At 37.0% G+C, this 27,284-nt stretch overlaps 2 protein-coding genes across 2 annotated transcripts in view; both read right to left on the bottom strand.

The window, feature by feature from the left end:
• The window catches only part of LOC129046364 (disks large 1 tumor suppressor protein-like), a 562,187-nt gene that overhangs the window by 324,704 nt on the left and 210,199 nt on the right, over window positions 1-27,284 (bottom strand). The gene's annotated exons all lie outside the window — the stretch shown is intronic.
• LOC123856692 (large ribosomal subunit protein eL33-like) lies at window positions 17,871-19,060 on the bottom strand. The gene has a single exon (XM_045892828.3). It carries the CDS (start codon window positions 18,875-18,877, stop codon window positions 18,470-18,472), a length of 408 nt encoding a protein of 135 aa, XP_045748784.1. The 5' UTR covers window positions 18,878-19,060; the 3' UTR covers window positions 17,871-18,469.

The following is a 27,284-nucleotide window of genomic DNA, read 5'->3' as shown; positions in this document are numbered from 1 at the left end:
AGTGAATCCGAGACCATATTCGGGAAGACAGGCGGTGGGGGAGGGGGCCTCCGTCGGCCACTTCTGGCAAGTGATAGAGCAGCAGAGCACAAAATCGGAACTTTTAGAAGTCTGCTCCACTGAGGGACGTCGCTCCAGTGGCTAAGCAGGGGGTGGAACCCTCACGGGACAGTGTGGTCTCAGGACCCTCGGGGTGACAGAAAGACTGGGGGTGCCTGCCTGCGGCAGAGTTCCCAGGTATTGGAGCAGAGAAGCCGGCTGCAGAGATGGAGCAGAGGAGTGGGCTCTCAGCTAGGGGTTGCCATAAACCATGATCCATGGCACAGTCGGGCCACTGCTCTTCCAGCAGGGACCCAACAAGCGGCAGATCCAGGGAGACTCCCCTTCCTCCCCCGGGAGGAGCCACGTGGGAGTGCACTGCAGGGATCTGCTGGGTTTGGAGACTCCACACGGGGTCGTGTGCCAGAGATAGAAACGCTCGGTCACAGGCCAGGTCAGCACGGAGTGCGGCCAGAGACCGGGGAGACAGGAGTGACTGCTTTTCTTTGGGGGCTCACTGAGGAGTGGGGCCCCGAGTTCTCGGCTCCCCTGGGGTGGAGATTGGGAGGCTGCCATTTTCACTCTCATCCTCCAAAGCTGTCGGGAAAGCTTGCAGAGAACAAAAGCTCCTGAGAGCACACCCGAGCATATTACTTGTCCCAGACCCAGCAAGGGTGGGGCAATTCCGCCTGCAGCAAAGACATTTAGGAACCACGGCAACAGGTCCCTCCCCCAGAAGATCACAAGGAACAGCCAGCCAAGACCAAGTTTACCGATCAAAGAGAATGGCAGAACGCCAGCGATAGGGGAACACTGCACATAGAATTCATGGCTTTTCTCCCATGATTCTTTAGTCTTTCAAAGTTAATTTGTTTTTTAAATTTCCTTTGTTTTTTAATTTTTCTTTTTCCCTTTTTCAACCAACATCCTATCTATCCTTTTTTTAAAAATCTTTTTTATTTTTCATTTTTAGAGTCATATTCTATCCCTTAATATTAGTTAACCTTATTTTTGGTATATATATATATATATATATATATATATATATATATATATATATATATAAGTTGTTCTCTCTTCAAAATTTTGGGATACAGTTTCTTCTAACAGATCAAAATATCCCCTAAATCTCTAGTGTATGGATTTGTTCTAGTCTCCTGCCTGATCACATTCTCTCCCTTTTTTTTTAAATCCTCTTCTTTCTTTTTCCAACCAATTTTTTATCTTATCAATTCCTTTTATTAAATCTTTTATAATTTCCATCTTTACAGTCATATTCCATCCCTTCATCATATTAACCCTTATTTTTGTGCATATATACGTTTTTCTTTCTTTAAAATTTTGGGAGGCACTTTCTTCTAACAGACCAAAATACGCCCAAAATCTAGTGTGTGGCACTGATCTATGCACCAGCCTGATCATATTTGATCATATTCTGTTTGGTTTTGTATTTGTTTGTTTTTATCTTTTTCTTTTTCTTTTTCTTTCTTTCCCTTTCTTTTCCACCAGTTTCATGTCTCTTCTGATTTGTTTAGTATATATTTTCTGGAGACATTGTTACCCTGTTAGCATTTTGTTCTCTCATTCGTCTATTCTCCTCTGGACAAAATGACAAGATGGAAACAATCACCTCAAAAAAAAAGAACAAGGGGCAGTACCGACTGCCAGGGACCTAATCAATACGGACATTAGTAAGATTTCAGAAGTAGAGTTCAGAAAGTGATTTTAAATATACTAGCTGGGCGTGAAAAAAGCATAGAAGGTTTTCTCTTTGTCGCTGAGACTTGTAAGTTTTACTATTAGATGTCGGGGTATTGACCTATTTTTATTGATTTTGAGAGGGGTTCTCTCTGTGCCTCCTGGATTTTGATGCCTGTTTCCTTCCCCACATTAGGGAAGTTCTCTGCTAAAATTTGCTCCAATATACCTTCTGCCCCTCTCTCTCTTTCTTCTTCTTCTGGGATCCCAATTATTCTAATGTTGTTTCATCTTATGGTATCACTTATCTCTTGAATTCTGCCCTCGTGATCCAGTAGTTGTTTATCTCTCTTTTTCTCAGCTTCTTTATTTTCCATCATTTGGTCTTCTATATCACTAATTCTCTCTTCTGCCTCATTTATCCTAGCAGTTAGAGCCCCCATTTTTTATTGCACCTCATTAATAGCATTTTTGATTTTGACTTGGTTAGATTTTAGTTCTTTTATTTCTCTGGAAAAGAGAAATCATTTTAATTTTATTTATTTATTACTTTTAATTATTTAATTGGACTTTATTTAAATGGACTTCACAGATATAGGATATAGCGATAGAGGGTACAAACCTCAATATCATAAAAGTCATCTATGAAAAACCCACAGCAAATATCATTCTCAATTGGGAAAAACTGAGAGCTTTCCCCCAAAGGTCAGGAACACGTCAGGGATTTCCACTATCACCACTGCTATTCAATATAATATTAGAAGTTCTAGCCACAGCAATCAGACAACAAAAAGAAATAAAAGGCATCCAAATCGGCAGAGAAGAAGTCAAACTCTCACTCTTTGCAGATGATATGATACTTTATGTGGAAAACCCAAAAGACTCCACCCCAAAACTGCTAGAACTCATACAGGAATTCAGTAAAGTGGCATGATATAAAATCAATGCACAGAAATCAGTGGCATTCTTATACAGCAACAACAAGACAGAGAAAGAAATTAAGGAGTCAATCCCATTTACAACTGCACCCAAAACCATATGATACCTAGGAATAAATCTAACCAAAGAGGCAAAGAATCTGTGCTCAGAAAGCTATAAAATACTCATGAAAGAAATTGAGGAAGACACAAAGAAATGGAAAAAATGTTCCAAACTGATGGATTGGTAGAACAAATATTGTGAAATGTCAATGCCACCTAGAGCAATCTACACATTTAATGCAATCCCTATCAAAATACCATCCACTTTTTTCAAAGAAATGGAACAAATAATCCTCAAATTTGTATGGAACCAGAAAAGACCCTGCATAGCCAGAGGAATGTTGAAAAAGAAAAGCAAAGTTGGTGGCATCACAATTCCGGACTTCCAGCTCTATTACAAAGCTGTCATCATCAAGACAGCATGGTACTGGCACAAAAACAGACACATAGATCAATGGAACAGAATAGAGAGCCCAGAAATGGACCCTCAACTCTATGGTCAAATAATCTTCGACAAAGTAGGAAAGAATGTCCAATGGCAAAAGACAGTCTCTTCAACAAATGGTGTTGGGAAAATTGGACAGCCACATGCAGAAGAATGAAACTGGACCATTTCCTTACACCACACCAAAAGTAGACTCCAAATGGTTGAAAGAGCTAAATGTGAGACCGGAGTCCATCAACATCCTAAAGGAGAACACAGGCAGCAACCTCTTTGACCTCAGCCGCAGCAACTTCTTCCTAGTAACATCGCCAAAGGCAAGGGAAGCAAGGGCAAAAACGAACTATTGGGACTTCATCAAGATAAAAAGCTTTTGCAAAGCTTTTGCAAAGCAAAAGACAAAGTCAGGAAAACCAAAAGACAACCGACAGAATGGGAGAAGATATTTGCAAATGACATATCAGATAAAGGGCTAGTATCCAAAATCTATAAAGAACTTATCAAACTCAACACCCAAAGAACAAATGATCCAATCAAGAAATGAGCAGAAGACATGAACAGACATTTTTCCAAAGAAGACATCCAAATGGCCAACAGACACATGAAAAAGTTCTCAACATTGCTCGGCATCAGGGAAATCCAAATCAAAACCTCAATGAGATACCATCTCACACCGGTCAGAATGGCTAAAATTAACAAGTCAGGAAACCACAGATGTTGGCGGGGATGTGGAGTAAGGGAAACCCTCCTACACTGTTGGTGGGAATGCAAGCTGGTACAACCACTCTGGAAAACAGTATGCAGGTTCCTCAAAAAGTTTAAAATAGAGCTACCATATGATCCAGCAATTGCACTACTGGGTATTTACCCCAAAGATACAAATGGAGGGATCTGAAGGGTTATGTGCACCCCAATGTTTATAGCAGCAACGTCCACAATAGCCAAACTATGGAAAGAGCCAAGATGTCCATTGACAGATGAATGGATAAAGAAGATGTGGTATATATATACAATGGAATATTATGCAGCCATCAAATGGAATGCAATCTTTCCATTTGCAATGACGTGGATGGAACTGGAGGGTGTTATGCTGAGCAAAATAAGTCAAGCAGAGAAAGACATGTATCATATGACCTCACTGATATGAAGAATTCTTAATCTCAGGAAACAAACTGAGGGTTGCTGGGGTGTTGGGGGGGTGGGAGGAATGGGGTGGCTGGGTGATAGTCATTGGGGAGGGTATGTGCTATGGTGAGCACTGTGAATTGTGTAAGACTGTTGAATCACAGACCTGTACCTCTGAAACAAATAATGCAATATATGTTAAAAAAAAAAAAAAAAAAAAAAAGAAGAAGAAGAAGAAGAAGAAGATAGCAGGAGGGGAAGAATGAAGCCGGGGAAATTGGATAGGGAGATGAACCATGAGACACTATGGACTCTAAGAAACAAACTGAGGGTTCTAGAAGGAAGGGGGGTGAGGGGATGGGCTAGCCTGGTGATGGGTATTAAAGAGGGCATGTTCTGCATGGAGCACTGGGTGTTATACGCAAACAATGAATCATGGAACACTACATCAAAAACTAATAATGTAATGTATGGTGATTAACATAACATAATAATAAAAATAAATAAATAAATAAATATTATTTCATTTGATCCTCACAACAACCCTGGGAGGTTAGTATTATTACCATCACCACCCCAATTTACACAGGAGGCACATTTACACATTGAGGCATAGAAAGACCCATGGTTCAAAAGCCAGCTAATTGGGGTGTTAGGATTCAACCAGACAATCTAGCTCAAAATTTTATCTATATTCTTAGCTACTATATAAAGGTTACCTCCAAGAACTTAGAAATAAAGGAAAAAATAAGCCTTTGAGTATTAAACTCTAAAATGGAGATGAATGAATCAGAAAGAGATATGAAAAATCACCTATAAAAGAAAAAATTAAGGAAGGAAATAAGGGAAGGAGGGAGGAAACAACTTCTAGACCATGGCAATTGACTATAAATTATTTTTTTCAGTGATGAGAATGAAAGTCATTAGCTAAGGAAATACTCTAAAAAGAAATCAGAGAAGTAAATACTGGTAACCACCAATTTTTACTTTGCTTAGATGATCTTCATATGACATGATGGATGTATCAAGCCATTTTAGCCTAATGCCATTAGACATTTGCCTCCTTTCAGGAGTCAGTGGAATATAGTGGTTAAGACCTTGATCTTTGGAGTTTAATTGCCTAGATCTGGATACCAGTTTTACCACATATTAGTCATATGACTGATTATGTTATCAAGGTAACCTTAACTTTCCTCCATACAATATGGAAATAATGATGGTATATACCACATAAGGATGTTGTAAGAATCATTAAACATAATCATATATTAACATATATATGAAATTGTATATCATATATAAAGCACTTAGGATGGTGCCTGGCACTCAGTAAGCATTATAATCTTACTTCCTCATGCCTCTAAGGACTTCAAACTTTACCCTAAAATCATAGGGAGCCAATAAGGGTTTTTAAGCAAAGGAATAACTTGATCAGGTTTTTGCTTTACAAAAACTATTCAAGTTACAGGATAACTGAAATTTAGGGATTATCAGACTAAATTAATTAAACATCTTAGAGAATATTTTAAAGAAAATAAGTCGTTTATTGTTTTCATATTTGTGTAACTGAAAAGGTTAACAATCATAAATAGACATTTTTAATAAATATACTAGAATTATTTGAAATCAGCATATAGCTCACAATGTTTTTCAGATCATTTGAATAAAATACCTTTCTAGTGGTTATCTAAACATCTCCTCTCTGATGGAAACTTTAGCCTGGCTCTTTATGAACTTCATATTTCAGAAAAATCTCTAAAACCAAAAAAAATATTTCTTTATTATTTGTAGTCATCCAGTTCTGAGAATTTTGACAGACAGCCCAGCTCCCTCACTGTGTTTGCCCTCTTTCTACCAGGTTTCCCATGCAGCTTTTATTTATTTATTTATTTATTTATTTATTTATTGTCTCAAGTTTTTCATCTAAATCCTAGTTAGTTAATATATAGCATATTATTAGTTTCAGGGGTAGAATTTGGTGATTCATCATTTACATATCACACCCAGTGTTTATCACAAGTGCCCTTCTTAATACCCATAACCCATCTAGCCCATCCCCCCACCCACCTCCCCTCCAGCAACCCTCAGTTGGTTCTCAAGAGTTAAGAGTCTGTTTTATAGTTTGCCTCCCTCTCTTCCCCGCCCCCCCGCTTTTCTCCCTATATTCATCTGTTTTGTTTCTTAAATTCCATATGTGTGAAATCATGTGGTATTTGTCTTTCTCTGACTTATTTCACCTAGCATAATACACTCTAGTTGCATTCACATTGTTGCAAATGGCAAGATTTCATTCTTTTTGACGTCTGAGCAATATTCCATTAGATATATACACACTACATCTTCTTTACCCATTCAACAGTTGATGGACATTTGGGCTATTTCCAAGTAATTTGGTTATTGTTGATCATGCTGCTATAAGCAGCAAGGTGCATGTATCCCTTCAAATCAGTATTTTTGTATCTTTTGGGTAAATATCCAGTAGTGCAATTGTTGGATTAAAGGATAGTTCTATTTTAAACTCCTTGAGGAACCTCCATACTGTTTTCCAGAGTGGCTACACCAGTTTGCATTCCCACCAACAGTGTAAGAGGGTTCCTGTTTCTCTGTACCCTTGCCAACATCTGTTGTTTCCAGTGTTGTTAATTTTAGCCATTCTGACAGGTGTGAGGTAATATCTTATTGTAGTTTTGATTTGTATTTCCCCAATGATGAGTAATGTTGAGCATCTTTTCAAGTGTCTGTTAGCTGTCCGCATGTCTTCTTTAGAAAAATGTCTATTCATGTCTTCTGTCCATTTCTTAACTGGATTATCTGGTTTTTGGCTTTTAATTTAAGTAATATCTTCTATAGGCAATCTTTACACTGACTACTCCAGAACCCTTTCTTCCCCTCCAATTCTTCATAATCTTCAGATTCTGAGCCATTCACTTACTTACTCAGAGGACAAATAAATGAGCACTAACTATACTCCAAGCTTAAATATTATCACAATATTCAAAGCAAGAGACAATGAAGTGCTGAACCAGGAAAGTTAAAGGAACAATATGTTCAAATGATCAAGGAAAAGGCTGTAGATCAGAGCAGTACAATGTAGCAGGTTCTATGTACTGTATTATAAAGTTCACTATTGCTTCAAGTGTATCAGTGTTTTCCTAACCAAATTGTAAACTCCCAGCTGGGACCAGACACTGGATCTTCAATTCTTTCAAAGACTCAGCATAGTGTAGCCCTTACTTAATAGATATTTGATCAATTGTTAATTGAATGTACACAGATGTACTTTAGGAGGGAATTCCTTTCTCTTTGTAAGATAATGGTAGAATATTCACTTCTTGTATGCTTCCTCATTTTTAAAAAATGGCATCTATTTTCTCATAGCTAATCACTTTTTTTCCTTTTCCTTATCTCAGTTTCTGCTTCAGAACTCACTACACTTCAAGCGTTATCTGAAATTCATACTAGATTTGCCATTTGTTCATATAAGAATTAAAAATTTAAACAACCTCCAGGAATGCAATTTCAGCAAGTTATTTAGTGAGAGGCAGATGAAACTGATCTTCTTCAGACTGTGAAAGGCGTTGTTAATCACACTAATAATTTACACAGTCTCATTAAGTTGGTTTTAACCTGATGTCCCAATGGGTGAGGTTCACTTTAGAATCTCTTTAATAAATAAATCTTCAAGCTCTAGATAGTTCAATGATGGGTGGTAATTAGCATTAGATGAACAGAAAGAATCCTCTTCACTCAACAAATGACTTTTCACCCTATAAAATTTCACCAAGTACCCAAGTATAAGCAGATTAATTTAAGCCTACTTTTTAACAATTAACAAAACAAACCACAAGTTTTCAAAGAGGAAAATAATTATTCTTCTCAGAGATGAGAGCAAGATGAGACTAAAAAAAAAAAACCCAAAATCTATGCCCTTTCAATATCAATCTGGACAACATAATTTGTTCAAGACATATTTAATCACATGTGTAATGTATGCACAGTGCTGTGCTGAGCACTGTGGGAAAAATACAATCAATAAGACATGGACCCTGCCCTTAAGCACCTCATAATCAACTAGAGGTGACATGCACAACAAACAATTGCTTAACATAGTTGTAATTATGCTGTACTGTAATTAGAGAGCTGACAGTTTAGACAATACTCTTCACTAATAAAGGACATAATATGACAGAGGAAATATTATGGGGAAGAGAGAAACAAAATGAACAGAATTAGAAACTCTAATGACTTTTGAACTGGAGGGTGGGGACAGTAATACAGAGAAATAGAGTAATTACAGAACCAAAAAGGAAAAGGTGTGCCCTATTCCCCCTACAAACACACACAAAACTTCTTTTTCTCCTCCTTTCCCCTATTAAGTTTATAGGCAAAGTAGAAGGTTTCAAATTTATCTAGAGAGGTAAGTATGTAGACAAGGATACACCCAGGGGCCTGTGGGTCCTAGAAGGACCATAGATGATACCCACACCTGAACTCTCAGGGAAGATAAGAGAGTCGAGGCTCTGTGCTAGCTGACCCACAGCACAGGCCACTGGGGAGACCAACTAAATACAGACACCCTCTCTCTTAGCTTCAGTTTGGATTTCCCAGAAGTAGACCCTGAGAATAGGATTCATGTGAAAGTTATGTACTAGAAAGTGTGTTCCTAGAGAAAAATAGTAGAGGAGTAGAAGGTAGGATTTGAAAGGGGCCAAGCAAAGGTGCATGCAGTGTTTAGCACAATCTGACAGAGGATATCTTTAGTTGAAATCCACCTGGTGCTCTGAAAACAGTACAGAAAACGTGGAAGAAGTCCCTATAAGAGGACCAGGGGGATGAAGTATTTATATTTCCATGCCCCTTAGTCATTGGTTAAGAGCTGCCCACAGTGGGAACTGGGACCAGAGGTGGGATGTTTCCAGCAGCTGAGGGCAGTTCTTCAGAGTCACAGGTGATGGCTGTTAAACATGAAATGACAATGACAGGAGCACTAAGGATTCTGTTACACTTTAACTGCTGTTAGTATGAGAAGGACATCCAGCAGAGCTGGATTTGTAGAGAAGAAGGAATCATTTCTATGTTTAGCTTTTCACTTAAAAATACTACTATCAGTTTTCATATGTATTTTTTCTGTTCATTAAATTTATGGGGTTTTTTGTTTTATTTTATTTTTACATTAAGGTAGAATTCACTTAGTGGTATGATATTTATTTATTTATTTATTTATTTATTTATTTATTTATTTGATTAGTGGAATTTTTTTTATTATGTTCAGTTAGCCAACATATAGTACATCATTAGTTTTTGATGTAGTATTCAATGATTCATTAGTTGTATATAACACCCAGTGCTCATCACAACACATGCCCTCCTTAATACCTATCACCCAGTTACCCCATCCCCCACCCCTTCCCTTATGTAACCCTCAGTTAGCTTCCCAGAGTCCAGAATCTCTCATGGCTTGTCTCCCTCTCTGATTTCTTCCCCTTCAGTTTTCCCTCCCTTCCCCTATGGTCCTCCACACTAGTCCTTATGTGACACATATGAGTGAAACCATATGATAATTGTCTTTCTCTGCTTGACTTATTTCACTTAGCATAATCTCCTCCAGTTCCATCCATGTCAATGCAAATGGTAGGTATTCATCTTTTCTGATGGCTGAGTAATATTCCATTGTATATATGAACCACATCTTCTTTATCCATTCATCTGTTGAAGGACATCTCAGCTCCTTCCACAGCTTAGCTATTGTGGACACTGCTGTTATGAACATTGGGGTGCATGTGCCCCTTCTTTTCACTACATCTGTATCTTTGGGGTAAATACCTGTAGTGCAATTGTTGGGTCATAGGGTAGCTCTATTTTTAATGTCTTGAGGAACCGCCATACTGTTTTCCAGAGTGGCTGTACCAGCTTACATTCCCACCAACAGTGTAGGATGGTGCCCCTTTCTCCACATCCTCACCAACATTTGTTGTTTCCTGTCTTGTAATTGTCACCATTCTAACTGGTGTAAGGTGGTATCTCATTGTGGTTTTGATTTGTACTTCCCTGATGGCTAGTGATGTTAAACATTTTTTCATGTATCAGCTAGCCATTTGTATGTCTTCTTTGGAGAAGTGTCTGTTCATGTCTTCTGCCCATTTCTTGACTGGACTATTTGTTTTTTGGGTGTTGAGTTTGAGAAGTTCTTTATAGATCTTGGATACCAGCCCTTTACCTGTAATGTCATTTGCAAATATCTTCTCCCATTCTGTGGGTTGCCTCTTAGTTTTGTTGACTGTTTCCTTTGTTGTGCAGAAGCTTTTTATCTTGCTGAAGTCCCAAAAGTTCGTTTTTGCTTTTGTTTCCCTTGCCAAATTTATGTTTTAATAAAGGCACTGATAAAAGAATTGAGAACCCAACTGAGATCCTATTTCTAATGTTCCCAGGATAGTGGGGAGGTAGGAAACTATGTTAGCAAAAGCAGTTCTATTTATTCATTCATTGTTCATTCATTCAGAAAATTTTTATTGAACACATACTAAATACCACACGCTCTCCTCAAAAAGAATTTAGCTATAAACAAAACAGATAACATCCTTATCCTCTTGAATCTTACATTCTATTTGTGAGACAGATAACAGAAATACAAATGCATTAATATATGGCATAATATGAGACTATAATATTAAAAAAAAAAAAACAGAGTAAAGATTTGAGAGTGAAGCTGGGGCTGCTATTTTGATAGAGTGGTCAGAGAAGATGGTATTCTCTGACAAGTAACACTTAGTGAAGGCCCCAAATAAAATGAGGGAGCAAGTCAAAGGATATCTGAAGGAAAAGTCTTCTGCAAGTAAAATAACAAGTAAAAAAGCTTTGAGCCTTAAGAATACTTGGCATATTCAAGGAAGAGGAAAAAAAAAAAAAAAAAAAACCAGAGTAGTCAGAAAGCAGTGAGGAAGAAAGGAAAGGTAGGAGATGAGTTCTAAGAAGCAGAATTGGAGGTAGAGGTTGTTGATTCAAGTTATTCCATTCCATGGACTTTATAGAAGTCTTTACTGAGCTGCATTATTATTACTTAATGTGCAAAATGGGCAAATGACACTACAGATAAAGGGCTGGTATCCAAGATCTATAAAGAACTTCCCAAACTCCACACCCAAAAAAACAAATAATCAAGTCAAAAAATGGGCAGAAGACATGAACAGACACTTCTCTGAAGAAGACATACAAATGGCTAGCTGATAGATGAAAAAATGTTCATCATCATTAGCCATCAGGGAAATTCAAATCAAAACCACATTGAGATACCACCTTACACCAGTTAGAATGGCAAAAATTGACAAGGCAAGAAACAACAAATGTTGGAGAGGTTGCGAAGAAAGGGGACCCTCTTACACTGTTGGTGGGAATGCAAGTTGGTACAGCCACTTTGGAAAACTGTGGCGGTTCCTCAAAAAATTAAAAATAGAGCTATCCTATGACCCAGCAATTGCACTCCTGGGTATTTACCCAAAAGACAAAGATGTAGTGAAAAGAAGGGCCATATGCACCCCAAAGTTCATAGCAGCAATGTCCACAATAGCCAAACTGGAAAGAGCTGAGATGCCCTTCAACAGATGAATGGATAAAGAAGATCTGGTCCATATATACAATGGAATATTACTCAGCCATCAGAAAGGATGAATACCCAACTTTTACATCTACATGGATGGGACTGGAGGAGATTATGCTAAGTGAAATAAGTCAAGCAGAGAAAGTCAATTATCATATGGTTTCCCTTATTTGTGGAACATAAGGAATAGCATGGAGGACATTAGGAAAAGGAAGGGAAAAATGAAGGGGGGGGAATTGGAGAGAGAGTTGAACCATGAGAGACTATGGACTCTGAGAAACAAACTGAGGGTTCTAGAGGGAAGGGGGTGGGGGGATGGATTAGCCTGGTGATGGGTATTAAAGAGGGCACGTACTGCATGGAGCACTGGGTGTTATACAAAAACAATGAAGCGTGGATCACCACATCAAAAACTAATGATGTATTGTATGGTGACTAACATAACATAATAAAATAAAATTTAAAAATAAATAAATAAATAAATAATGTGCAAAATGGAAAGTGATTATCACCACAGGGGGTCATAAATATGAGCAATGAAAAAGACCTCAGAAGGGATACAGCATTGAACTGAACTTTATAATAATAGAATTTGTATAAACAGATATGGTGGAAGGAGCCATCACAAGACAAGGAACTATAGGAGCAGTGACAGAGAGGCACAAAAAAATATTGAGGGTCAAGAGGGAACAAGGTCAAATTTAAATTGGTAAGTGTGGAATACCATAGAAAGAATTTTGAATTCTATCCTAAAGGCCACTTTCCCATTGCAAACAATTCAACATATTATAAAAACTTTATAACATTAGTACACTATCATTGCAACAATCTACCATAATGACTATTGTATTAGTAAACTTTATAAAAGAAGAACTAATTACACATTAATTAGAAGGAAATGTTGGTTGACTAGCATGTTTACATATCTATTACATGCTAATTGCTCTATTATTTGTTCTACAGATGAGGAAACTGAAGCACAGAGAAGCACAGAAGAAAAAAAAAAAATACCTGATTGTCACATAGCTAGAAGGTGGTAAAGCTTGGATTGTCTGACTCAATGTTATGTGGCTCCAAAGCCGACACTCTTAATTGTCACATATACTGCCTTTCTCAGATGGCTGGCAATTCATAACTGAACAAACATGTATAAGGAGAGTGAACAGCCTACAATGATTATGGGAGAAATCTGGATTTGCTTTTGTTTACTAAAAAATAAAAATAATAATAATACTGATTGAAGAAATGAAAGATCTGACTGAAAATTCTTAAGTTAAAAGAGATCTTCAGTTCAATTCACTGAGACCATGACAACAGATAAAAACAGATGCTTCAGCTCAATATGAGGACAATTATTAGGGACACATTCTTTCTATACTGAGCTCCTGTCACAGAGCATGTGCTGAAGTAGAACAAGACTATTCACAGGGCATCACTCACAGGGCATGCATGGATCACAGGGGATCACTGCACTGGACAGAGGATTATGTTAAATGGACAAAATATCCTCCAACTCAAAGAGCCTATGATCTAATTTTTAACACAGTTTTTAACAGCTTCCACATAAGTTCAGGAAACAAGAATTTTAAAATAAAATTATGCAGTACAGTGCAGTAATTAAGAATGTAGATTGTGAAGTCTGAAAGACTTACATTCTGTTACTTACTATGTGTATAACCTTTTTGACCTTCTATTTCCTCATCTGTAAAATGGAGGTAATATGAGGATCTAACTTTCATAGTTTTTCTTAGGATTGAATGACATAATACATGTAAAATGCTCAACACAATGTCAAATACGTATTTAGTACACCATAAATACTGTTATTAGTTGGGTCTTACCTTCACTACTATTTTCCCATGACATGGTCCACCCTCCTTGTAGTTATGATTCTTATTTTTGCTTCAAATCATTCAGGGCCACCACATTACTAAGGAATTCAGTCTTAACTGCTTGCTTTGGCCTGATCCTCCCTGTGGAATCTTATCATTAAGAGTCACTGCAGAGAGGCTCCTGCCAAATTGTTTGCAGTTCCAAATCACCAGACTATTTCAGCTTTGCTCACACTGCTAACTTTACCTGAAATGTCTGTCTTCCCTTTCTCCAAAGCTAAGAATGACTCATCTTTCAAAATTCTCTTCTAGGATAGCTTCCTCAGTAAAATCTCTCCTGATGCTGAGGTAGAATTGAACACAGAGGCTGTCTTTGTATAAATGAGGACATGGAAGCTCAGAAAAGTAACTTAGCCAAGGTCATCAACTCTTAAATGACTATGGTGGTGGTAGTAACCGTGGTAGCAGTAATAATAGCTTACATACCTAGAAGCCTTATTGTCTACAAAGCTCTTTCCTATTGTATCTCATCGTATTTTCACAACTCCAGGAAAAAAGAATCACTTTCTTCTTTTCTATGAATCAGAAAACTGTCACAGAAGATACAAAATTTCGGAGGTGACTAAACTGAAACCTAAAACAATTAGCGAACACAAGAACTTAGTGATTTCCAGAGCAGTGGGATTAGGAGTCCTTGGCAAGCATAAAATTACTACTGATCAACAATTTCAGAACATCTAAAGAACAAGTGAAACTATGACAGTACTCACTAGCCTCAAACTGATCTATCAATCAAATGCAATGTTCTAAGAAGGCAGGAATTGGGGAGACTACTTCTCTGTGTAATGGTCTGTAAAGTTCTCAGGAGTTTTTAGTGAGCTGTTCTACTATAAAAGAAGCTGTCAAACAGCTAGAATAAGAAATGGCAATGCAGAGAAAGAAAGACTTAAACAGATATAGGAAGTTTGAGAAAGACAAGTCTCTAAAATTTGCATTAAGGGTAAAGATTTCCTCTGTATGTGGGAACAGCTCTAAGGTTAAATATATAAATAACATTACTAAGAGACTCAAGTTATTTTTCTCTGCCAAATAATATATAGATCCATCTAGGTAAAATTCTAAATTAGCACTGTGTCTGATGTGGTGTAGATACTCAATGTTTGCAGAATAAATAAAAGAATGGATCAATCTAATCCAGAAAGTTTAGTACTAATGGTAACTGAGCCTCAAAAAATATCTTTTAAGTATCTACTATGTATCAGACACCATGCTAGGATCTAGCCATTTGGAACAATTTTTAAGAGCTTTGGTATTTTAATGCTTATAAGACCTGGAAAATGTTCATTAATCTTTTCATACGGTTGTCAGAACTGAAGATAAATTCAGAGTCTCTCTTCCCATGCAATGGAAGAAAATTATAGTTTGTATATTGCAAGGTGACAGCATCATTTCTCATACAGTTTGCAAGATGATTGGTTCACAGGATTAAAATAAGTCTAGTCCCTTCTGATCTTAAAACAGAAATCATGTTCTCTTTTATTAATAGAAGACTTGCCAACAAGCAGATATGATTGTATTAGCACTTGTTTCTGAGCACCAATATTTTATAGATGAACTGGGTTATAGCAAGGTTTTTTCATTTCTTCAATAAATAAGCTCCTTAGTTGAGGTCCAGATAAGTTGCTTTTTCCAAATTCTCCTGAACAGATAGGTATTACAATGAGATTCTGTTCTTGTCATTCTACTTATAGAAAAAAAATATTAACTCCTGAAAAGTGTGGATGTCAGTATCAGTATTCAAAAATGTGTTGTTATAATGTTGCAGTACACACTGTCAATACCCCAGCCTCATCCCCCAGCCCCAGACCTCACCACTATGATGCAAGCCAGACTTCCAACTGCTTTGGGTCTTTGTCTGGAGCTAGAAACCCTCTCAGTGTGCTGCGCTGGCTGGAAGTGCCAGAAAATCAACAAACATCCTCTCTCTTCAAGGAGTAACCCTTAACTTGTCCTGAGCAACAGAGGATGGTATGTAAATACTCTAGCTCCTTTTGTCACTGGAGGTAACAGAGATTAACTGACGCTAGCTGATTCTACACTGACTCCTGGAGTTCCTTAGCAAGGTTATTTTACTAGTTTGACAATGCACCCTTTACTGAGTATCTCACCTTCACTTTCTTATTTCTTCACTGCCCTTCTTTTTAGATCACCAACTTATAATTATATTTTTGTGAATTCCCTATTCATGACTTCATCTCAATTATGTATTGGTGTGGTTTCATTTTTTTCATTGAATGGTTTTCATATATTTTATACTATATCTCCAAAAAAGGTTTTTTTTTTTTTTAAATAGTGTTGATTTAGGGGTGCCTGGGTGGCTTAGTCAGTTAAGCGTCTAACTCTTGATTGCAGCTCAGGTCATGATCTCAGGGGTCATGAGATGGAGCCCAGCATCTGACTCCATGCTCAGCGGGAGTTGGCTTGAGATTCTCTTGCTCTCCATCTCCCTCTGCCCCTCCCCCCACACACACTTGCTCTCTCTCTTAAATAAATATTTTTTTAAATTAAATAAATAAGTCATGTTGATTTAATGCAGCATACCCCGTTACTAAATTTAATGGTAATATATTTAGTGTTTAAAACTTCATGAAGCATGATATACAATGGAATTTTAGATAGATTTTTAAAAATAATTTTAAGGAAGCATCCTTTTAATTTAGTTTAAGAACATAGTTTCTGGTTGGTTGGTGGTTGATTTTGCATTGTTTTCTTTTGTTTATTATCAGGAATGAATGTTCAAATGTTTTGGAGGCAGTACAGCATCTCCTCTGAAGGCAGATTACATGGATCCAAAACCTAACTCACCATTTAGTAGGGCAGTAGAGAAGTAATCTTGAGGTGTTAACTTAACCCTTCCTTCTCTACCTCACTAATCTGTAAAATAAAAATAATAATAAAAATATCTGCATCATATTGCTATAGTGAGGATGAGTTAACTCAAAGTGCTTAGAGTAGTATCTGGCACATAATAACCACCTGATAAATGTTAGCAAATTATAAATCTTATAGCATTGTTATTTTTTATATATTGAGAGGCAACTTCGCATAGTGGCTTAACATTACAGGTTCTTCTTTGGCTCACATCTTAACTCTTGCACATAGTAACTGTGTGAATTTAAGCAAGTTACTAAACTTTTCTGTGTCTCAGTTTTTCTCATCTAAAATGAAAACTAAAATATTATTTACCTCATGAAATTTTTATATAAACTGTGTGTTCATGTGTATATGTACATATGTGTGTGCATATATATAGATACACAGATATCACTTAAAACAGTACCTAGACCATAGCTCACTATAGGATTCAAAAAATGTGAGCTAGTATTATTACTCTATTACTGTTGTATCTTTTATTTTCTTTGGACTATTAGTGATATGTTACACAAATAGATTTATTAATAGTAATCCCCACTGCATTTGTAAAATAAATCTTTCTTGGTGTTTTTTTTCCAATGTACTCTTTTTTCCCAACTTTACTAAGATATTGTTGTCATATGTAAGTTTAAGGTATACAGTATAATGATTTGATACATGTATATATTGCAAAATGACTATCACAATGAAGTTAGTTAACACTTCCATCCCTTCATATAATTACCATTTCTTTTTGTGGTAAAAAAAAAATTAAGACCTGCTCTCTTAAAAACTTCTAAGCATATAATGTAGTATTATTGTTCATTATAATCACCATGCTACACATTAGATCCCCAGGACTTAACATCTAATAAATAGGAGTCTGTACCCTTTGACCAATACCTCCTCACTTTCCCTACCCTTCAGCCACTGACAATCACCATTACACTATTTCTATTGGTTCAGCTTTCTTGGATTCCACATATAAGTGAGAATATATAGTATTTACCTCTTTCTGTCTGACTTATTCCACTAGCATAAATGCTCTCAAGCTCCATCCATGTTGTCTCAAAAAGTGGGATTTCCGGGCGCCTAGGTGGCTCAGTTGGTAAAGCGGCTACCTTCGGCTCAGGTCATGATCCCAGCGTCCTGGGATCGAGCCCCACATCAGGCTCCTTGCTCCACAGGAAGCCTGCTTCTCCCTCTCCCACTCCCCCTGCTTGTGTTCCCTCTCTTGCTGTGTCTCTCTCTGTCAAATAAATAAACAAAATCTTTTTTTAAAAAAAAAGCGGGATTTCCTTCTTTCTTATGGCTGAATAATATTTCATTGTTTATGTATACATACTACATTTCTTTATCCATTTATGCGTTGATACATACTTAGGTAGTTTCCACATGTTGGCTATTAAAAATCATGCCACAATAAACATGGGAGTACAGATATCTCTTCAAGATAGTGTTTTCATTCCTTTGGGATATCCAGAAGCGGGAGTGCTGGATCTAATGGTAGTTCTACGTCTAATCTTTTGAGGAACCTACATATTGTTTTCCATGGTGGCTATATTTATTTACATTTCCACCAACAGTGCACAACCATTTCCTTTTCTCCATAGCCTTGCCAACACTTGTTGTCTCTTGTCTTTTTGATTTTAGCCATTCTAACCAGTATGAGGTGAGATATCATTATGGTTTTGATTTGCATTTCCATGAGGATCAGTGATGTCCAGCTTTCTTTTCATGTACCTATTGGCCATTGTATGTCTTCTTTGGAAAAACTGCCTTTTCAAGTCCTTTGCCTTTTTTTTTTTCCAAATCTGCACTTTTATTTATTTACTTTTCAGTAGGTTTAAATCCTTGAGGGGTAGAGCATCACAAGGATTCTAGGGCCAATGGCTTCAGGAGGAAGGTTCCTTTGGAACTTGGCACAAACCACGCCACTGTTTCCATGAGCATGAGTTACTTTTCCCCAGATTACTCTGGTTTCGTTCAGTTTGCCACCAGGAGTAACTGTGTTGTTCTTTGCTTTGTACACATAAGCACATCTCTTGCCTAAATGGAATTCAGTTTCATCTTGAGCATAAACATTTTCAATTTTAAGAAAAGCTGTGTGCTCCCTCTGGTTCTGGAGACCCCACATATAGTCAGCAAAAATGGCCTTGGACCACAGCTTTCCAGACATATTTGTCATTTTAGGAGTCCTGTTCCCAGAAGGCCTCCACAGGTTCCACAATGGCAGAAAGAGACCTTTGCCCATTTTTAAACTAGATTGTTGGTTTTTCCCTATGGAAAACAGTTTCTAAATATTTTCTCCCATTCTGTAGATTGCCTTTTATTTTGCTGATTGTTTCTTTTGCCATGCAGAAGCTTTTTAACTTGATATAGTCACACTTGTTTACTTTTGCTTTTGTTGCTTACACTTTTAGTATCATATCCAAAAAAAAAAAAAAAAAACAACTTTGTCAAGACCAATGTCAAGGAACATTTCCCCTGTTTTTTTTTTTTTCTAATAGCTTTACAGTTACAGTTCTTACATTTAAGTATTTAATCTATTTCAAATTAATTTTTGTAAGGGATGTAAGTTAGGCATCTAGTTTTATTCTTTGGCATGTGGTCATTCAGTTTTCCCAACACATTAAAAAAGACTACATTGAGTTTTTGGCTCTGTGGCCAAGTATTAGTTGACTGTATATGTGTGGATTTATTTCTTGGCTCTCTCTCTATTCTGTTCCATTGATTTATGTGTCTGTTTTTATGCTAGTACCATGTAGTTTTGAAGCTTTCCTGCAAAGCAGGAAGTGTGATGCCTCCAGCTTTGTTCTTCTTTCTCAGGATTACTTTGCCTATTTGGAGTCTTTTGTAGTTACATACAAATTTTAGGATTTTTTTTCTATTTCTGTGATATATATCATTGGAATTTTGATAGGGATTGCACTGTAAATATAGATGGCTTTGGGTGTACCCCATAAGTTTTGGTATATTGTACATCCATCTCCTTTTGTTTCAAGATTTTTTTTCTCTTTTGATTTCCACACATTTGTGATTTTCCAGCTTTCCTCCTGTTACTGGTTTATAGTTATTGATCTTGGTCAGAAAAGATACTTGGTATTATTTCAGTCTTCTTACATTTGCTAAGGCTTATTTTGTGACTTAACATATGATCTATTCTGGAGAATATTCCACATTTACTTGAGAAGAATGTGTATTCTGCTTCTGTTGGGTGGAATGCTCTGTATATGTCTGTTAGGTCCATTTGGTCTAAAGTATGGTTCAAGTCCAGTATTTCCTTAATGATTTTCTGTCTGGATGATCTATTTATTGTTGAAATTGGAGTACTGAATTCTCCTATTATTGTATTTTTGTCTATTTCTCCCTTCAAATCTGTTAGCACTTGCTCAACATATTTGCTCTGATGCTGCCTGCATATATTTACCATTGTTACATATTCTTGATGAATTGATCACTTCATCATTATAGAAATACTTCTTTGTCTCTTGATACAGTTTTTGACTTAAAGTCTATTTTTTCTGGTCTAAGTATGGCTACTCCTGCTCTATTTTGTTTTCCATTTGCAAGGGTATCTTTTTTTCCATCCCTTCACTATAAGCCTGTGTCCTTAGAGCTGAAATGCCTTTTAATTAAAGAATTTAATCCATTTACATTTAAAGTAATTATTGATAGGTAAGGCTTACTAATGCCATCTTATTGTTTTCTTGCTTTTTGTAGTTCCCTTATTCCTTTCCTCTTATTTTGCTGTCTTTCTTTCTGGGTTGATAATTTTTTGTAATGGTGTGCCTTGATTCCCATCTCTTTATCTTATGAGTATCCACTATAGGTTTTTACTTTGCAGTTACCATGAGGCTTACATAAAACATCTTCAGATATAACAGTCTATTTTAAGCTAATACAAACTTCAATCATATACAAAACTTTACCCTTTTAGTCCCCCACATAATTTATATTTTGATGTCATAATTTACCTATTTTTATATTTTGTATCCATTTAAAAATTATTGTAGTTACCATATTTTTAATATTTTCCCTTTAAATCTTTATACTAGAGTTAAATGATTAATTCATCACCTTTTCATAGTATTAAAATATTCTGAATTTGACTATATACTTACCTTTTTTTTTAAAAGATTTTATTTATTTATTCATGAGAGACAGAGAGAGAGGCAGAGGGAGAAGCAGGCTCCCAAGGAGCAGGGAGCCCAATGCAGGACTCGATCCCAGGATGCTGGGATCATGACCTGAGCCGAAGGCAGACGCTTAACCATCTGAGCCACCCAGGCGCCCTATATACTTACCTTTACCAGCATAATAGATTTTCATATATTTCCTTGCTACTAATCAGCATCCTTTCATTTCATCTTGAAGAACTCCTTTCAGCACTTCTTGTAAAGCAAGTCAAGGTGTGATGAACTCTTTCCACTTTTGTTTAGAAAAATCTTTATCTCTTCCTCATTTCTGAAAGATGACTTTGTTGGGTAAAATATTTTTGGTTGGCAGTCTTTTTCTTTCAGCACTTTGAATATATCATCTCACTCTCCTAGCCTGAAAGGTTTCTGCTGAGAAACCCACTGACAGCCTTATGGGGATTTCCTTTGTTAAAAAGAAAACCACAGAACTAAAATGGCATCACTTAGGCTGAGTCCCCAAACCAGTACTTAGTACCTAATCTAACTGGAGTTCAACCTCCCCAGAAATGTAGTCTTAACCTGCCAGTTAGGAATTTTCTGATGGGCACCAATGAATCTGTCACATGGACCCTCTCAATCCCCCAAAGGAGGATGAGGTAATCTGCATGATAAAATCTCTTGTTCCTCCCTTTAATGGAAAGTAACCTTGCCTGAAACAATCCTTTCCTTTTACTAATAACTTTCTTGCTCTACCCTCCTTCCTATAAAAATCTTCCATTTTGTACAAGTGCTTGGAGCTCCCCTCTACCTGCTGGATGGGACGCTGCCCAATTCATGAATCATTTGACAAAACCAATTAGATCTTCAAATTTACTCAGTTGACTTTTGTTTTCTATATCTTTCATGTGAGAATATGTTTTTCTCTTGTTGCTTTTAAAATGTTCTCTTTTTCTTTGATATTAGACAGTTTTATTATAATATGTCTTGGAGAAGATCACTGGGTTGAAATTTTGACCTATTAGCTTCATGAACTTGGGTATCTAAATCTCCCTCAGATTTGGGAAGTTCTCAGCCATTATTATTTTAAATGAGGTTTCTGCTCCTTTCTCTCTCTTTCTCTTGCCCTTCTGAGACTCTAAGACTGCATAGATTGCATCTTTAAATGTTATCTCATAGTTTCTCTAATTATGTAATTTCAAATGGCCTCTCTTCTAGTTCACTGTTTCTTCTGCTTAGTCAAGTCTGCTTTTTAAGACCTCTATTAAATCTTTTGGTTCAATCATTATTAGTCTTCTGTTCTCAGATTTCTGCTCATTTTATGATTTATTTCTTTGTGGAACTTTGTGTTTTATTGATGCATTGTTTTTCATTTAGTTGTCTGTGTTTTCTTGTAGTTCACCGAGTTTCTTTAAGAGGATTCTTCTGAATTCTTTGTCAGACAACTCATAAATCTTTATTTTTTTTACAGTCACTGATTTTATTAGTTTCCTTGATTATTCATGATATTGGCCTTGTGTTGATGTCTGCACATTTGAGGACATTGGGACTTCTTCCAGTCTCTGCTGACTGGCTTCAACAGACAGAACCCTTCATCACTCAGCCTGTCCACAGATTCTGGGTAGGCAGATTGGTGGTGTCTGTGGGCAGGCTTGCTACTGGAGTACTTGCAAGTTGAAAGCTTGGGTAGCTGTAGTCAGTCTGGTGCTGGGCCTTGCCAGCACTCTGGGTTCACAGGTGCCCCCCTGGAGCCCAGGTTTGCAGGCATTGATTAGGAGCCAGAAGCCACAGGAACTACCTAGGGCCACAAGAACCAGCCAGTTCTGGGTAGGCCAGAATCTGGGTTCACAGGAGTCCACTGGGAGGTTGGAGCTGAAGAAGTTGCCTGGAGCTGTGAGAACCACCTTGGGCCACCTTGGGCTGCAGGAGCCAACCAGCACCAGATCGGCCAGAAGCCTAGGTTCATTGGTCCTCTGAGAGCCTGGAGCCATGGGAGCTGCCTGGGGCTGCTGGATCTGGCAGGCATCAGGCTGAGTCAGGGGCTTGGTTCATGGTAGCCCACCAGCAGCTAAGCCCTCAAAGCTACCAGGGGCCACAGGAGGTGTCTGGGCTGCTGAAGTAGGCAAGTCTGGGGTGAGCCAGGGACTGGGTTCTCAGGAGCCTACACAAAGTCACCTAGGGCTCCAGGAGTCTACCTGGCAATAGGGCGTGCTGGCTCTAGGGTCCATAGTAAAGGTAAGCACTCACTTTATTCTCCTTCTCTCTCTGGTCTAGGCTGCTCTGGCTTGGAGAAGGGGAAATAGCGGTTTTGTGAATCAATCTTTCCTACCCTTCTCAATTCATCCTTTCTTACTTCTGTGCTTCATCCAGTGCTGCAATCTCACCTGGAATCCTGGCTCTCATGAAGGTATTTCATGTATAGATAATTGTTTGACATTTCTGGGAGGAGATGACCAGTAGAAATTCCTATGCCACCATTTTGCTAATGTCCTCAAGTACTCTTGAATCAGATTTATTAGTGCTTTTACTAGGGTTTTTAATCTAAATTCCCAAATGAGATTAATCTGTATTTTCTTCTTTTACTGTTATCAGTGCTCAGTTTTGATATCAGGGTTATGCTCTTTTCTTAAAATGACTTAGGAAGATTTCTCACTATTTCACACCTTTGGAAATGGATGCTTATCATAAGAATTACCTATCTTTGAAAGTTTAAAAGTATTTGACTTTAATCCTGAGTTTATTTCATTAAGGATAATTATTTGACAAAATTTTAATTTATTCCAAGGTGATGAGTCTATTCAATTTTTAAACTTCTAATTGGATCAATTTAGGCAATTGCTATTATCGGAACAGAAAATTATAAACCCATGTTCTTTAATGCAGCTAGAAATTGTAAATGAGATAAGAGGTTAGTTACATTCTTCAGTCAATACAGCTGCTTTAAGACAAAAATCTACTAGCCATCACTTCTCATTAAATTAATGAGGCAACATCTTTCAGTTGTTCAGGCCAAAAATCTTTGAAGATACCCTTGATTCCTCTCTCCCCTGCCATCTAATCCATTAGTAAATCCTTTGAAATATATCCCAAATCCAACCACCTCTGACTACCAAGCTGTCATTATCTCTCACCTGAAGTATTTTATTCACCTTTTGATAAGACTTTCTACTTTCTTATCTCTTCTAGTGTAGGTTCAGGTGCACTGCCCAGATTTCTCAATCAGAACCAAAGTCATCAATCCCTAGCTGCCAGGTTTGTTGGCTGCTGACAGCTCATATCTGAGCCCCTAACTAGTAACTGCTTTCAGCTCAAAGGGAGCTCCCTCACCGAAAGTTACGCCTCTGCCACAAAGGTAGCCTATGAGATCTGGTCCTCTTGCTGCAATTTAGAACAAGTCTGAAAGGTTGTCTAAGTTCCAAAGCTCCTAAAGATCAGTTGAGGACTTTGCAGTAACCACTTTGCAGCTTAACTCGTCACTTTGCCCAATCTTGCATCCTTACAGCCTCACAGGTGTTGTTCCTGATAGCATTCCCAACGAAATTCCTATATGCAAATTCTTCATCCCAGAATATGTTTCCCAGGACCACTGACCTAGTTGGCATAAGGAGTGGTCTGAAAAAAACAAATTCTAAAATGGGATTTTTGAGCTGCAGCACTCCTTAGCCAGCTGGCAATGAGAAACCCAATACCAGTAGTAGGTAGAGTATTGATAATAACTCCTGGCATGTTGATGGTGCAACTTGTTACCACTTTCACCTGTGGTAAACTGGAATGAAAAACTCGTGGGAGGGAATACACTGGCAGGTACAATATCTCAGTCATGCAAGAGGTTCAGAGGAAATAATAATTATAAAGACAAAAGATTTGAATGAACGTTGCTAAGTGTGATCAAAGCTTTGGACAAAGACAACACAACACTAAGGATGATTAATGACCATTTTAAGGCAAATTGTGAAAGTCAGAAGAACTTCTCAGCAGTATAGAGAGACTCTCTCATCTTCAGCCAGAAGGCAGAAATTGTTGAGGATCAAACTTCAGGCCTTAATTACAAAGACAGCAGAACTCTGGTGAAGACTGAATCCACTTTAGAGGCAGATAAAAAGAAAGGCAACCTGGAAGGGAAAATCTCTTGGAAGCTTGTCAGTGAAAAGAAAGAAAAAAGCAAGTAGTTGAAATTAAGAGCCCTGTAGAAACAAATGAGAAGCACAAAATCAGAAGTATAATAACCCCATCTCCACTCCAAAGCACCAAATATTTTTTTAAATGCACCCTACTGTACCAACAGAAGGGGGCATTCAAACTAAGAAATCTAGCAAGCCACCTCAGCACCTAACACTGCTTCACAGAATCCTCTGTGATTGCTGGTCCAAGAAAATATAAAATGCCTCAAAAATGAAAAGAAAACTATAAGCAATAATCAAACACATCCATAATAAGAAGGAAACAAAATGGCATTATGTAGGAGACTTTCCTTGTTCTTAGGAGATGCATGCTGAAGAATTAGGGTATCATAATATCTGCAGTTTAATTTCACATTACTCAACAAATATATGTATAGACAGAGAGATCACACAAACATGGCAAAACATCAACAGCTGGATAAGCTAAGAATATATAAATGTCATTGTACTATTCTTTTAATTTCTCTATTGGTGTTAATTTTTTTAAACTCAAACTCAACACCAAAAAAAAAAAAATCCAATAAAAAATGGGCAGAGGATCTGAATAGATATTTTTCTGAAGAATACATACAGATAGCCAATAGACACATGAAAAGATCCTCAACATCACTAATTATCAGGGAAATACAAGTCAAAACCACAATGACAAATCACTTCATACCAGTCAAAATGGCTAGTATCAAAAAGACAAGAAATAACTGTTAGCAAAGATGCATAGAAAAGAGCACTACTGGTGGGAATGTAAATTGGTGCAACCACTGTGGAAAACAGTATGAAGTTTCCTCAAAAAAAAAAAAAAATAGAATACCATATGATCCAGCAATTTCACTACTAGGTGTTTCCTCAGTGAAAATGAAATCACTAATTCAAAAAGATTTATGCACCTCTATGTCTCTATGTTCATTGCAGCATTATTTACAATAGCCAAGATATGGAAGCAACTAAAGTGTCCATCAATAGATGAATGGATAAAGATGTGATATACATATACAATGGACTATTACTCATTCATTCAAACATTTATAAACATTTAAACCTTACACATCACATATAGTTTAGTACCAAATGTTTATTTATATTTATAACAGATACTAAAGCCCAGGTCTTACTTTCACTTCTTTTCACTTTCACTTCTTTTACTTTCCCTTTGTTTCCTCTTATATTTTTTGTTTCTTTTCTTCTTTTTTACTTTTATTTTTGTACCCTGGAACAGTTTTCTACATTCACAAGTAAGGTCTTGTTTCTCTAATTGTAATGAGACTGAAGAAAAACATCCTCACATCACACCAAACCCACATCACACCAAAGCCATATCACACCAAATACCATAGAAGAGTAACTTTATGACCTTGTAGAATATTATAGGAGAGGAAAAATGCATTATATAACTTCCAGGGACTACATAAAAAAACTTGTGAAAAGTTCAATACACATAGTTTTTCCCCAATTAATAAGAAGTGATATGAAGGCTTCTTGCCTACTAGACTTAGACCAAACATCCAAATCTAAAACTGCCCCTGTCAGTCATAACTCTCAACAAAAGTTGTTATATATTCAATCAGTATGGTTTTATTTTTTAAATAGTTTTTAGCATCTTTCATAAATGTACTCAAATGTACACAAGTCTTTCTCCCTTACACTCCAAGTCTAGAAGCCACTGATCTAATTATTTAATTCAATTCAAACAGTACTAAGGACAGCATACCCTGCATGCAGACATTTGATAATGATTTTCGACTGTGCCCTTGTAAAGCAGAGACCATGATGATTTGATTTGGAGAGCAGTTAGGACAATACAACTTGCATTTAGGAACTTAATAAAGACTTTAATTGTTCTCCTGGTTGACTCTCCCCAATATAGGATATGTGGAGATGCAGAGTAGAGTCTGATTGGCATAGGATGGCATAAGTGAGTTTAAAAAGCCTATGAGAAAGATTAAGTGCCAAGTACAAGTGGATATTGATAATAATTTCCATTTGTACATATTTCAGTTTACAAAGCACTATTGCACAAATTCATTTCAATTCAGTAAATATGTATGGAGAACATATTCAAGGCACTATACCAGACAGTGTGCAGAAAACAAAAATGAATATATACTCACAAAGAGCTTATAATCCAGTGGGAAGATAGGGTCATTCTGACACAAAGAAATGGAATATTGTAGAGATAAAAATTGCTATCAGAATATAAAGAAGAAAGAAGTAATCTAACTGGAGGAGTTAGGGAAGGCTTCATTGAGCAGGTAGTATTTGAATTGGGGCCTTGAAAAAATAAAATATTATTTGATAAATACCAAACATTACAAGATAATCAGAGCAGTCACTATTATGTCCTTTCACA

This window comes from Mirounga angustirostris, unplaced genomic scaffold (assembly GCF_029215605.1).
Source record: "Mirounga angustirostris isolate CCGP_5_RB_7025 unplaced genomic scaffold, mMirAng1.0.hap1 SCAF_13, whole genome shotgun sequence".
NCBI classification, from domain to species: domain Eukaryota; kingdom Metazoa; phylum Chordata; class Mammalia; order Carnivora; family Phocidae; genus Mirounga; species Mirounga angustirostris.
This window is presented reverse-complemented; position numbering and strand designations above follow the sequence as displayed.

Bases quoted from the DNA above. Each gene is read 5' to 3' on its own strand.
- LOC123856692 (XM_045892828.3), bottom strand. From the start codon at position 18,877: ATGGGCAAAGGTCTCTTTCTGCCATTGTGGAACCTGTGGAGGCCTTCT.